Source organism: Mustela nivalis, assembly GCF_964662115.1.
Source record: "Mustela nivalis genome assembly, chromosome: 6".
Lineage (NCBI taxonomy): Eukaryota > Metazoa > Chordata > Mammalia > Carnivora > Mustelidae > Mustela > Mustela nivalis.
Window position 1 is genome coordinate 101,868,810 of NC_139025.1, and position 14,235 is coordinate 101,883,044.

The 14,235-nt window shown below is 45.4% G+C and overlaps 1 protein-coding gene across 15 annotated transcripts in view; it reads right to left on the bottom strand.

The window, feature by feature from the left end:
• The window catches only part of ANKDD1A (ankyrin repeat and death domain containing 1A), a 47,218-nt gene that overhangs the window by 5,638 nt on the left and 27,345 nt on the right, over positions 1–14,235 (bottom strand). For 7 of the 15 annotated variants that reach the window (XM_082737173.1, XM_082737175.1, XM_082737182.1 and 4 more), the window contains 5 exons: positions 9,085–9,183; positions 7,936–8,034; positions 6,577–6,672; positions 3,494–3,698; positions 7–1,400 (listed from right to left, as the gene is read on the bottom strand). In XM_082737173.1, the coding sequence (XP_082593299.1) occupies positions 622–1,400; positions 3,494–3,698; positions 6,577–6,672; positions 7,936–8,034; positions 9,085–9,183 (1,278 nt within the window). In that variant the 3' untranslated portion in view covers positions 7–621. Of the gene's footprint in view, positions 1–6; positions 1,401–3,493; positions 3,699–6,576; positions 6,673–7,935; positions 8,035–9,084; positions 9,184–14,235 lie in introns of those variants that run through there. The other 8 variants (XM_082737178.1, XM_082737174.1, XM_082737183.1 and 5 more) reach the window with 7 other exon arrangements.

A 14,235-nucleotide genomic window follows, 5' to 3' on the forward strand; every position in this document is an offset into this window, starting at 1 on the left:
AGAGAGGAATCCTATTGATTCATGTTGCCTACGCGCTGCCTCACAGGGCTAGTTTTATGTTTTAATTGCCTGCCAGTGTTTGTGCTAAAAGAAGATAGATATTTAAGAACATTTTGGAAAAAGAAAAAGTCGTCCCTAACTCCTCTCCCCCCGACACCCCAGGCCATGATTGTTTTTCCACCTTGCCCACAGCTGCTGTGAGTTACCGACCACACAGGGGGCTCTCCTTTCTCCTCTCTAGGACATGCCAGCCCTGTTTTCACTGTTACTGCTTTCATTACTACTGCTGACTGCCTGATACCCCATCCTAGAGTCGCCCCGTAGTGCACCACACCAGCGGCCATTACGGCATTTACAGCTCTTTCATTGTGAGCTGATTTTGTTTTTAGTACTGAATGTTCTATCTTGCTTGCCTGATAGTTCCACAGGGTGCTCAGAATCTCAAACCAGGCATGTAGAATGGACAGGCTCCAAAGGTTGTGATGGTCTCAGAAATTTTATTTATTTGACCAGATCGACTGTTGGAACTCCTGTTAAGCCAGTTCTGGTCCATATGTCTTACTGTTTGTGAAAAAGGTCTGCAGGCTGTTCCAGCCTTATTCCAAATTAGAAAAAAAAAAATCAAAGTACAGAGGGCCAGAGAGGAAGAGATGATAGCATCGGTGGGTTTGTGGCTGTGAAGGTTGCAGGCATGATTTGAGCCAGCACGCTGACGGCGCGGATGGGGAGACGGGGGCCTGGGAGGCACTGGTTTGCCCAGGGCTCTGCCTGAATTCCAGTGGACAAGGCTAGGACCAGGAATCCAGAAGGTTCAGAGCCAGCACCCCTGCACTGTGTTCTGAGCAGACCTCCGGGGGCCCTGTCACATTCTGGGGGGTAGTGCTGCCCAGAGCTAGGGACACTTACCAGCCAGGTTCCTCCTGCCAATGGCCACGAGGCCTTCAAACAGCGCTTTGCCAGGATTCTCACCAGCGGTGGCCACGCCATGCAGCCAGATGAGTAGCATCCGGTGGCCGTGCTCCTGGTAGCTCTTGCTGCCTGACGACCATGAGGGGAGAAAGAGAAGGAGCCAACCAAGCCCCCAGTTGGCTGCCCTGCACCACCTCCTGCACATGCCAGGTAGGAGAGAGCCAGGCCCTTCTCTAAGCTCCAGTGGAGCTCAGCCCAGAGATGGGGAGAGGAGGGACAGGACAGGCTCAGAGGGGGTGGGGGCGGAGGTTTTGTGTTGAGGACTCTAGAACTTCCCCAGCTGCAGGCTTTCTTCTGAGCGTCCACCATGCATCGTGTTGGTGTGGCTCTGAAGACAGATTTGGCACTCCTTGTTGTGATCCCATGATGCACGGGACTATTCCTGCTTCTCTGGCTACTCACAGTAACCTGTGCCTTGCCCGCCAGTGGTCCTATTTTACAGATGAGAAATCCGCTTAGTGCAAGACAGAGGTGGCCATGTTCTTTCCCCTACACCAGTGGTTCTCAGCTGTAAGTGCTCACTAGAAACCCCCGGGAAGCCTTCCAAAAAATACTGACACCTGGGTGCCATTCCCCACCCACCTACCCCGAGAGATTCCAACCTACTTAGGTCTGGGTGCAGCTTGAGTCACTAGTGAGTGGTGTTAAGCCTTCCCAGGTAATTCCAATGTACGGCCACGTTTGAAAATAACTGTACACACTCTGCGGTGTGGGAGGAGGGGGTGAGCTTTTTACTCCACTCTGTGACTAGGTAGGTCTCCTCTCCCAGCCACTGGGGCCGCGTGCTCGGACTTTCTGGCCCCCTCTGGGCCATCAGCAGGCATTTCCTCATGGTGCTGCCTTTGGCATAGTGGCTTCATTTGGCCCATTTATTCACTATTCCTTGCCCTCAGCCCCATTATTTAGGCGTGCTCCTTTATCCTCTCTGAAAGTTCTTATCCCTGCTCTGTTCCACTAACTGGTGTGCATATTTTTCTGTCCAGTATCTCTCTATGCCAATTATTTGAGCTTTATAACAGGTTGAGTCTGTTTGGATTAGACCCTCTTCACTTTTCCCTTCCCTTCACTATTCCCTCTTCGGTGTGCCTGGTGGCTCAGTCGGTTAACAGTCGTCTGCCTTCACCTCAGGTCATGGTCTGGGGTCCTGGAATCGAGTTCCAAGTCAGGCTCCCTGCTCAGCAGGGAGTCTGTTTCTCCCTTCCCCTCTGCCCCCCCAACCTCAGCTCACGCTCTCTCTCCTGTGCTCTCTCCTACATGCTCTCTCTCTCTCAAGTAAATAAAATCTTTAATCATTCCCTCTTGATTCTTTCAAGAGAACTCTAGAATCTTTTAGTCAAGTTTCAAAAACCTCCTATCTTGATGTGATTAAACCTGAGTCAGGGGAGCCTGGGTGGCTCAGTCAGTTAAGCATCCAGCTCTGGATCATGATCTCGGGGTCATGATCTTGGAGCCAGGATCTCTGGGTTGTGGAATTAAGCCCCATGTTGGGCTCCGAGCTCAGTGAGGAATCTGCTTGGGTTATCTCTCCCTATCCCTCTGCCCCTGCCACTTGTTCTCCTTGTAAAATAGATAAATCTTTAAAAAAATCAAAATTTTAAACTAATTCGGGAGAAATCAATGTCTACCTGACACTTCTAGCCAGGAATACAGACTGTCATTCCACCTACCCAAGTCTTGTTTATAGTTGAACTAATGTTTATTGTTTTACTCATATGCCATTCATATTTCTTTTTAGAAACTATTGCAAATGGAATAGCTTTTCCAAAATACCTCTATATATCCTCCCCACCTATTGATGGTACACAGAAATACTATGGTGTCTGTATATTTTATCATATTTAGCCATTTCACTGCATTATTTTATTGAGTTTTTCAGTTTACTGGACTTCCTGTGCATGATTATAGCATTAATAAATTTCTCTCTTCCTTTCAATATTTACAGTCCTTATTTCTGTTTCTGTTTTCTGTCCTAGTACCAGGAGCAACTTTTTTTTTTTTTTTAACTTGAGAGAGAGACCAAGTGAGCATGACGGGGGGAGGGGCAAAGGGAGACAAGAAGCAGACTCCCAGCTGAGTGGGGAGCCCAACTCAGGGCTCAATCCCAGATCCCGGGACCCCAGGCCCAGGACCTGCGCTGAAGGCAGACATTTAACCGACTGAGCCGCCCAGGAGCTCCGCGCCAACATTTCCAAACAGATACTAAATAATGGTGGCAAGATCTGGTCCTCTCCTTTTTATAGGGAGTGACTTTCGTTTGGTGTGTGAATGATGGGTATCAGCTTGGCCTAACTCATGAAGAATGTGAAGTTCACAGGTCAGTGGGGAGGGAGAGGCAGAGGGCACGGCCTGAGCAAAGGCCTGGAAGAATGGAGAGCCATGTGGGGTGTTGGTGATGGCATGTGGCTTACTGTAGTCAGGCTGTGGGTTGCACGGGCTTTCCCCCCAGAAACACAGAAAACTGAATATCCAGTGCCCCCCCTGCCACCCACTGGTCACTTTGGGGTAGGGAGAGGCAGGGTGGTACCTGTCCACTGCTGCTCGATGGCATGGACGTGGGCCTCAGTGAACTCCCAGCAATACGCCAGCTTCTTCCACTCATGAGGCCGCAGGTCCCTGGAGGCCAGTCGCCACAGCACAGAGTGGAATTGCTGCCTTTCCTGCCGATGGTCCTGCTTAAAGGTCAAGTTCTTCCTATAGGTATCCTTGGGGTCCTTGCGCAAGGGGTGATCCTGTGGAGCAGATCCCAAAAGTGCAGCTGCCATTTGGGGGGAAATCCCTGCTAGGCTCTCCCGTGGGAGTTTGGAGGGGCCCTAGCAGCATCCCAGGGCTGGGGCATCATGTGTGTGCTACTCGGGTTTCTTGTTCTGTGTTTTGCTTTGACTTTAGGAACCCCAGCAGCTCACACTGTTCCTCTGTCCAGAATTCCTTTTCTCACCTGCCGGTCCCTCAACTCCACTGTCACAGTCCAAAGATCACCCACATGCCACCTCTTCCGGGAAGCCTTCCCAATTCCTCTTTTTTCTCTGTGTTTTTGTTACACAAGTGCGAGCAGACTCGGCGGCTGTGGCTAACACCAGTCAAGCCAAACCAAGGATAAGGCACTAACTAGATTTCCTGAATCCCAACAAGTAGTAAAGACGGGCTTACAGAATTCTTTCTATGCAAAGCAGGTGATAAAATGAGAAGTTACAAAGATAGCCTAAGTTAACCCCACAAAAGCCTTAATAAGCCCCTCTAAAGGACGTGGGTACAGAGTTATGGTTCTTAAAAAAGCTCAGGTGGGTTCTGGCATCTGTAGCTGCAAATCTTATATCCTGGTCAACAGTGGCCAGTGACCCGGAAGACTGGCTGTCTCCTGGGGAGGTTCCTCAGCAGGGTTCCCGGCTGCATCTGTGCATGGGATCATCTGGGAGCTTTAAGAACCACTGACTCCTGGGACACCTGGCTGGCTCATTTTGTGGAGCATGTGACTCTTGATCGTGGGGGTATAAGCTTGAGCCTCATGCTGGGTATCGAGATTAATTTAAAAAATAAAATATAGGGGCACCTGGGTGGCTCAGTGGGTTAAGGCCTCTGCCTTCGGCTCAGGTCGTGGTCCCGGGGTCCTGGGATGGAGCCCTGCACTGGGCTCTCTGCTCACCGGGGAGCCTGCTTCCCCCTCTCTCTCTGTCTGCCTCTGTCTACTTACAATCTCTCTCTCTCTCTGTTAAATAAATAAAATCTTAAAATAAAAATAAAGAATAAAATCTAATAAAACAAAACTAGGATGCTTGGTCCCCACACCAGTGATTCTAATTGAATTAGCCTGCGGGTAGGAGGGAGGTTTGTGATTCTAACTGCCCAGATGCCTTAGCATAGAGAACTTTTCAAGTCTGAGGTGTTAGAATCAATATAGAGGAATCAGTTAATCAAACCCTTGGTATGAATATTTTGGAGTCACAGTTAGGAGTAACCTGTTGTATGAAAAGGGGCTGTAATGTTTCTGAGAATCTAATATGTCCATGAAAGAGAATATCTTATGATTCTTATTGAAATTTGTTACTGATTTTGAAATAGTGATTTTTATGAGCGGTACAGGAGAAGCTAAGTTTGCAAATAATATTGGAATGTTTAAGATATTTGAGATTCACTTTATAGGTTTAATTTACTGGATTTACTGGGATAATTTAAGAATTTAGGGGGCACCTGGGGTGCCTGGTGGCTCAGTGGGCTAAAGCCTCTACCTTCAGGCTCAGGTCATGATCCCAGGGTCCTGGGATGGAGCCCCACATTGGGCTCTCTGCTCAGCAGGGAGCCTGCTTCCCCACCCACTCCTCACTACCTTCCTCTCTGCCTACTTGTGATCTCGGTCTGTCAAATAAATAAAATATTAAAAAAAGAATTTAGGGGGCATCTGGGTGGCTCAGTCAGTTAAATGCCCACTCTTGATTTGAGCTCGGGTCATAATCTTAGGGTGTGGGATCGAACCTCATGGTCTGCTTGGGATTCTCTCTCTTCCTCTTCCCCCACCTCCCTCTCTCTAAAAAAAAAAAAAAAAAAAGAAAGAAAAAGAAAAGAAAGAAAAACTAAGGAAGCAAAGTGCTTTAAAAAAAAATCTATCAGATTTATCAGTCGCTTAAATTGTTTAAGATAGTTAAATTTTAAACATGGGTCCAAACATTAATCAAAAGCCTTCCTAGAAAATGGAAATTCCCACGATTCCTAAAAAATACCAGTTGTGTAAATGGAGTAAGATTTACAAAGTGAATTTAAAAGTTTAAGGAAAACTAGATTTATTTTATTTATTTTATTTTATTATTATTTTTTTTTAATTTAAAAGAGTAAGCAAGGAAGAGAGAGAGCACATGCATGAGCGGGGATAGAGGGAAAGGAAGAAGCAGACTTCCGGCTGAGCAGGGATTCCCGAGAAGGGACTCCATCCCAGGATCTTGGGATCTTGTCAGCGGAAGGCAGACACTTAACCAACTGAACCACCCAGGCACTCCAAGGAAAACCAGGTTTTAAAATTTGTTGATAAATTACTAATTTTTAAAAGTGAGGTAAATGCAAACATTATTTTCCAACTATAAAAACAACCTCAAAGACAAAAAACAAAAACAAAACAAAACAAAAGGCCCTCCCTACCTGACCCCATTTACTGGCGACTGGAAAAGCATGATCTTATATCTACTCTTCTTCCCCAGTTCCTCAGCAGGCATCACTAATCCATCCCGGCACTCTTTCCTTCTGGGCTCAGAAAGTTGCCTGGAGACAGTACCCCCAGCAGCAATCCCAGTCACCTGGGGATGGCAGTGAGTGGAAACCAATTTGCCATCTCGTTCCTCGCGCACACAGGCTTGCGCACATGCGTCCATCCGCCCGGCACTCTAATGGCATCCATGCTACCTCCACTCTGGCACGGCCCCGGACTACCTTGGCTCGCTCAGCTCCAGATGCTAATAGACAGCCGTGGTGGTGGGTAAGGTCAGGATTATCCCCTCCTTGGAAACAAGGGTGGGTAGTGCGGGGACCTGAATTGGGTCAGGGCTGGGGTTCAAAGCCAGCCCCACCTCACGCCTTGGCCGCTCCCTCTGCAATATGGACAGACCTTGTGCAGGGTGTCCGTACCTTCTCCCACGTGTAGAGGCGATCAGCCTTTATGATCATGTCCACGAGGCTGACGTGGTTGCTGCGAGCGGCCACTGCCAGGGCGGTTTTCCCTTGCTGCGGGGAAGAAGTAAGGGAAGCCAGAGTTGCTACAGGAGGTCTGTAGGGTGGCCTCTAGCACCTGCTGCAAACGTTCTGCCCCTAAGAAAGCGGCTTCCAGTAAAAAGGAGAGCAGAAATGTTTTCTGGGCATGACGAGGGGCATGGAAGGCATGGGAAGAATGAGGCAGTAATTCCAGCAACTGTCTCTTGTTTAGATTTAGGAAGTCTTAGAGCATATGAAACTCAGTCTGCATAACTCTTCAACATCACCTATGAAATAGGGGTCACCTGGCCCGCTTCTCAGCTGAAACCAGAGCCCAGAGAGGGGGACTGGGATCGTCAAGTCACATCTGCCCGCCCCCCTTAGGCCTTTTGCTCCAGGCATCCCGCACAGGGCTGGCCTCAATCTTCAGGCAGGTGCAGGGAGTTGGGAAGCTTCTCCTCGCACCTGGCCAGCTGCCCTGGGGCCCAGCTCAAGCCAGGGAGCCCCCCTCCAGGTCTAGCCTTAGGGCCTATTTCTGGCACCCCCCTTCACCCACCACAGCTCTTCCACACACCATGTCAAGGATTGTGCAAGCCCCTTTCCCTCACAAGCTTGTGACCTCCTTAGCCTTATAACAAGTCATCAGCTCATCTGGAATCTCTGGCCACCTGAGGGAGTAGCACCCCCCACCCCGCCCCAGGCACAAAGAGCCAGGAAGCTTCCCTACCCCTGACCCACATGTAGGGGACTGTGAGACGGTGATGTGATACTTCTCTACTCCTCCCCCTCACCAATGGGCAACTCAAAGAGCTCAAAATCTGAGGGAACATGAAACAGAAGACAACCACCTCATAGTTCCAGACTAGCAGAAGGGCAGGCTAAGTCCTGAGGGACCTCAAAGGAGGAAGGGGAGGAGGGGTAGGAAGGCTTCCTGATGGAAGCAGCATCTGAGCTAGTATATAAAGGATGGGAAGCTTTGGGGACGCCTGGGTGGCTCAGTGGATTAAGCCGCTGCCTTTGGCGCAGGTCATGATCCCGGCGTCCTGGGATTGAGTACCGCATGGGGCTCCTTGCTCGGCGGGGAGCCTGCCTCTCTCTCCACCTCTGCCTGCCTCTCTGCCTGCTTGTGCGCTTTCTCTCTCTCTTTCTGACAAATATATAAAATCTTAAAAAAAAAGAAAAGAAAAGGATGGGAAGCTTTCAACAGTCTGAGAGCAGGAGGTTTTTGTAGTAGGGTCTCTGGCAAAGAGGAAGCCATGAAAGCTTGAAACGGAGGCTGGTTGGGAGCAGATGTACCTTATCTCTCAGGTTCAAGTTAACCCCCGCGATGAGGAGCATCTCCGCTATGTCCTGCCTGGCGTGCTCAGCCGCAAGGTGGAGGGGTGTCTGCTGCCTCTGGGGAAGAAGCCAAGGGGATAGGAGAGTAGATAAGCATGTACAAGTGGCCCAAAACTCAAACCAGAACAGGCCCAAGGTGGGTACACTTCTAACTGCGTCTTAACAAGTTTCTCTAAGAAGTTATGGGAAGGAGTAAGATGGGTTTAGTCATAAACTCAGTACCAGAGAAAACTTGATAAAAACAAAAAAGCAGAACGAACAAAGGAAAAAAATACCACTTGCTAGCTAAGTCAATCTCTGTAACGAGCCCAGTATAATTCTTCTAGTCTTTAATGTAGAATGCTTTTGGTTTGTTGATTTTACATGAGATCATCCCATCTATATATTTTGCATCCATTTTTCTACCAAACTTGTCCACATATTATAAAGCCCATTTTTAACAGCTCCACAGTAATCTGTGTCTAATCCATAATCTACCTGATCATTTCTCTATTATTAAATATTTGGGCCATTTGCAAATTGAAGATTGATAAGCAGTGTTGCAATGGGTATCTTTGTGCATGAGCTTCTAATGTATTTCTTGAGGCCCAATTCACTGAAGCGCAAAGCCTGATCATTTTGAAGGTATGTGCTGCATCTTGTCAAGTTGCTTTCCACTGCTTGTGGTTGTAGGTACAGGCACTGGGGACTACATGGTTGGGGGGAGGCATGTGGGGAACAGGAATTGAAAGGGCTCCTGACTGATCACAACTTCAGGACTCAGAGGCCTCTTGTGACACAAGACTGCCCCACTCATCCCTGTCCTGGAAATTTTCCCAAAGCGGAGATAAAAAAAATCAGTGAAAGGAGACAGTAGAACGTAGGAAGATGTTTACTGGAGTGTTTGATGGACCATGGCAGCAACGTGGAAACCACCAAAATGTTCCAAATAGAGGAATGGTTGATAAAATGCCATTCCCTTCAACAAATATTCACACAGCTCTTTTACAAACTAAAGAAGTAATTTCTCAGCTCTGAGCCAGGCTAGGAGATGGCAGCCAAGCCCTGCCAGCCTGGGAGGGTGCCCAGAAGCCCTCCAGGGCCCAAATGGTTTCTGCAACCACTTACGTTGTCTGTGGCATCCAGGTCGCTACCGGCATCGAGGAGGAGCTGGACCAAGGCAGGGAAGTTGTGTTTTACAGCTAGGTGCAGAGGAGAGACGCCCTGCTGGGGGAGGAGACACATGGGTCATCCTATGGGTCCCTCCCAGGATGGCCCTCACAGGTTGGTAGGTTAGTGCTGGGGGTAGACAGAGGGAAGGCTGTATACAAAAAGTGCTTTTCAGGGGCGCCTGGGTGGCTCAGTGGGTTAAGCCGCTGCCTTCGGCTCAGGTCATGATCTCAGGATCCTGGGATCGAGTCCCGCATCGGGCTTTCTGCTCAGCAGGGAGCCTGCTTCCCTCTCTCTCTCTGCCTGCCTCTCTGTCTACTGTGATCTCTGTCAAATAAACAAATAAAATCTTAAAAAAAAAAAAAAAAGTGCTTTTCGGTTTGGCCCTTCTTGCTCCTTGGAGGACATCATTGGCTCAAGGAATCCATAGCCCCAAAGGCTGAAACCCTGGAGTTTCTGCATTGTAAGTTGGGTGGGAGCCTGAAGATCCAAGTTTGAGACCTTGCTATCCCAGGAACTCACTATGTGACTGTGGGCAAGTCATTTCCCTTCTCTGGACTCTTCATCTAACAAGTGATGTTTCCTGAAAATTCTTTAATATCTCATTGAATCCACACATGAACCTAGGCAGCGTATATAGAAATGGTGTTACTAGTATTTTCTTCTTATGAAGAGGAACACTGAGGTTCAGAAGACATAAATGACTTGCCCATAGCTAACAAGAACCTTGTGTTACTGGGAGTTTCTCCCCTGAGCACCGAGGTAGGTGCCGATTACTGTTTATGTGTGAAAGGAATGAATGAGAGAGTCAGCCGGGACCAGAACAGAGACCTCACAAGTCCAACACACATCCAAGGCCTCTCTCAAGGCTGGAAGACTCCTTCATCTATGGTCCCGTATGACTCCCTCCTGACCAATCGACAAAGTGGCGATACTGCCATCCTTGTCACTTGGTGATATAGTGACACAGACATAGAGGAATAGTACAAAGCCAGTAAGATTGATGGTGGAAAAACACCCTCATATATTGAGTATAAAAAGATTATAGAACAGAACACACACAGACACACAAAATGATAAAAATGTCTTCTACCAATGTCTATTAGTTTAGGCCAGAAATTTTTAAAAATAAAAAAAATGAAAAAGGTTTATTGATATTGGAAAAGAAAATTTAAACTATACGATGATTTTGTAGGCAATGTGATTGTATATCTAGACAGGTTAAAAAAGTTATTACTCCCCCCCAAAAAAAACTGTAGTAAAATTAATTCAAAGTCATACAGAAGATAAAACCCAAGTCAATAGCATTCCTGTTTTGAATCCCTACAAGAAATGACATATTTTTTAAAAGATATCTTCTCCATGACAGCCCAAAATACAAAGTATCTATGAAGAGTATAATTGTTAATGGACATATCAAAGGCAAAATAAAGCCATATAACATCACGGAGGGATAGAAAAGAAGACAAAGAAATAGCAAGACTTCATGCTCCTAGTGAAAATAAATTAGAAAGATGATCATTTTCTCTTATAAGTTTAATGTGATCCCATACCCAAATTTCAATAAATACCAAAAAGGATTCTGAAACACATCTAGAAAAAAAAATTTTTTTTAAAGATTTTATTTGTCAGAGAGAGAGTACAAGCAGGCAAAGTGGCAGGCAGAAGAGAAGCAGGCTCCCCGCTGAGCAAGGAGCCCGATGTGGGACTCAATCCCAGGACCCTGGGATCAGACCCAAGCTGAAGGCAGTGGCTCAACCAACTGAGCCACCCAGGCATCCCTAGAAAAAAAATTTTTTAAACCCAAGTAAAACTACTCTAAGAATTTCAACAGTGTCTTCAGATCATTGCTGAATGGCTGTGAAATCAAAATCCGACCTGAAAAATGTGCGCTGTGCCATTAAATGAGCAGAGACTGAAACTGGCTCAAATGCACATCTCAGGTGAGAAACAAGTTCTGGAAACTTGTCAGAACTAAAAGGACTGGCTTTCCAGGAAGCTGCAAACTATGGAGATAAGATAAGCAAATACACCAGATCTAGCCTCAGTTGTCCTGGAAACACATCTGGGGGAATGTGGTCTGAAAGGGGAGTAGAAAGAGAGAAAGTTGTTTTTAGTTGTTTTAGATTTTAGTTGTTTTACATTTTATTTATTTATTTATTTTTTAAAGATTTTATTTATTTATCAGAGAGAGAGGGGGGAAGAGAGCGAGCACAGGCAGACAGAATGGCAGGCAGAGGCAGAGGGAGAAGCAGGCTCCCTGCTGAGCAAGGAGCCCGATGTGGGACTCGATCCCAGGACGCTGGGATCATGACCTGAGCCAAAGGCAGCTGCTTAACCAACTGAGCCACCCAGGCGTCCCTACATTTTATTTATAAAAAACAAAAGAACCAAAAAGTACACAAGATACCTAGTGAAAGCCTTCTTCCACCCCTACCACCCATCTGTTACACTCTGCACTCCTAAACCCCACTGATATTTTTTTTCTTTTTTTTTTTTTTTTTTTGGTCAGAGAGAAAGAATAAGCAAGGGAGTGACAGGCAGAGGGAGAAGCAGGCTCCCTGCTGAGCAAGGAGCCTGATGCAGGCCTCCATCCTGGGACTCCAGGATCATGACCTGAGCCGAAGGCAGATGCTTAACCAACTGGTTAACCCAGGTACCCCCAATAACTGTTTTTATTACACATATGAGCCACATCTTGCAGCAATCTGAAAGGACAGAGGAGGGCAGGGCATCCCTAAAAGAGACCAGGATGGCCCCATGCTGCAGTATTGGCTCATAGTATTGGCTCTATTGCCTTGCATCAGAGGGAGGGGACATCCATACTAGAGGCAGCCAAAGATCCCCAGCTAGCAGAACACTGGTCCTCCTGGACCAGCAGATAGAGGTAGCTGAAGTTGGTGAATGTTTAGCTGGTATTCATTCATTCAATGAATATGTATAGATTGTCCACTATGTGCAAAGTACATTCTAGGCACTGAGGATCCAGCAGTGGACAGAACAGACAAAGCATCATCAGCAACAGCATCAGCAAAGAGTTTGCATTCTGTTGGGGAAAACTGACAATAAACACAAGAAACAACTTGTCCTATCAGTTGTGCCAAATGCTAAGAAGAAAGCAGATCCCCTCAGAGGCAGAAAGTCATCAGAGATGGGGGAACAAATGGGAGTGTCTGCTCTTTTAGAAGAGTGAACAGAGGTTGAGGTTGCCTCTGATGAACAGACACTAGGGGTGGCCGCTGTGTTAACTGAATCAGCCCTCAACAGGGGCGGAAAGAGCAGGAAACCCCTACAGGAAACAGTTCATTGTAATAGTCCCATTAAATTTAAGTATTTAATAAGATGTGTCACAGAAGGGAGGCTTATTAAGTAAGAGGTGTTGAGATAAGTAGTCAGCCATTTTGGAAGGAAAAATACACATTGATCTCTGTTTGATACCATAGATATTTAAAATTTGATTTTTTTAAAAATCTGATATTTAAAAAGTTGGCTTTTAAAAATTTATGGAGGGGTGTTTGGCTGGCTCAGAAGAGCATGCAACTTTTGATCTTGGGGTTGTGAGTTCAAGCCCATGTTGGGTGTAGAGATTACTTAAATAAATGATAAATAAGATAAATCTTTAAAAAATCAACTTATGAAAAAATTAGAAGAGAACAAATTATTTTGAAGTTAGGAGCAAAGAGATTCATTTACCAGGCATAGAAACAATATTAAAAAAGCAAAGGAAAAACATCAGATTTGACTTGTTAGGATCTTCAGTCTTTAGGACTGTGTCTTTTGATACTGTTACTACCAGCAGATTATTTTCACTTTTTTAAAAAATGTAAATGTAACAAAAATAATATAAGTAATATAGGGGCAAACCTAGCCCAAATGAAAAGGTAAACAACTTACCCGGAAGAAATCTTTGTTGTCAACATTGGAGGCAGAGAGAGAGAGAGAGAGAGAGTAAATAAAGAAGAATATTTGTGCCAGGGTAGTAAAAATCTGGATGATTCTGTTTTCCAAACTTCCTTTTATGTTTCATTTCTTTAAAAAAATTTTTAAGTTCAACTTTGTTGGTGGGTTTAAAGTTTTATTCAAATATGTAGAGAGATATATTCCTACAGAAGAGTAAATATTGGGGCACCTGGGTGGCTCAGTGGGTTAAGCCACTGCCTTCGGCTCAGGTCATGATCTCAGGGTCCTGGGATCGAGTCCTGAGTCGGGCTCTCTGCTCAGCGGGGAGCCTGCTTCCCTCTCTCTCTCTCTCTGCCAACTTGTGATCTCTGTCTGTCAAATAAATAAAATCTTAAAAAAAAAAAAAGTAAATATTAAAATCATTTTAATTATCTCCAATTAATTTATAGTCCTACAATGATTATTCTAAATCTTTTATTGGTTTTTAAATTTTATTTATTTTTTTATTAATCTTTTTCTTAATATATAATATATAATTTGTTTCAGGGGAATAGTTCTGTGTTGTTATTTTTTTTTTTCATCATGATAATGTGTACTCTTTAATTCCCATGACCTGTTTTATCCATCCCTCCCCTCCACCCATCTCCCCTCTGGCAACCATTAGTTTGTTCTCTAAAGTTAAGAGTCTGTTTCTTGGTTTGCCCCCTCTCTCTCTTTTTTTTTTCCTTTGCTTGTTTGTTTTGATTCATAAATTCCACATATGACCAAAATCATGTGGTATTTGTCTTTCTCTAACTGACTTATTTCCTTAGCGTTATATGTTCTAGCTCCATCTGTGTTGTTGCAAATGGCAAGATTTGGCTGAATAATATTCCCTTTACTATATATACCACACTTTATTTATCCATTTACCTATCAATGGACACTTGAACTGTTTCCATAGTCTGGCTATTGTAAATAATGCTTCAATAAACATAGGGGTGCATGTATCTCTTTGAATTAGTGGTTTTATATTTTTCAAGTAAATATCCAGTAGTGCAATTACTGGATCATAGGGTAGCTCTATTTTTAATTTTTTGAGGAATATCCACACTGTTTTCCAGAGTGGCTGCACCAGTTTGCATTCCCACCAACAGTGCAAGAGGCTTCCTTTTTTCCACATCCTCATGAACACTTGTTACTTGTGTTTTTTATTTTAGCCATTCTGAC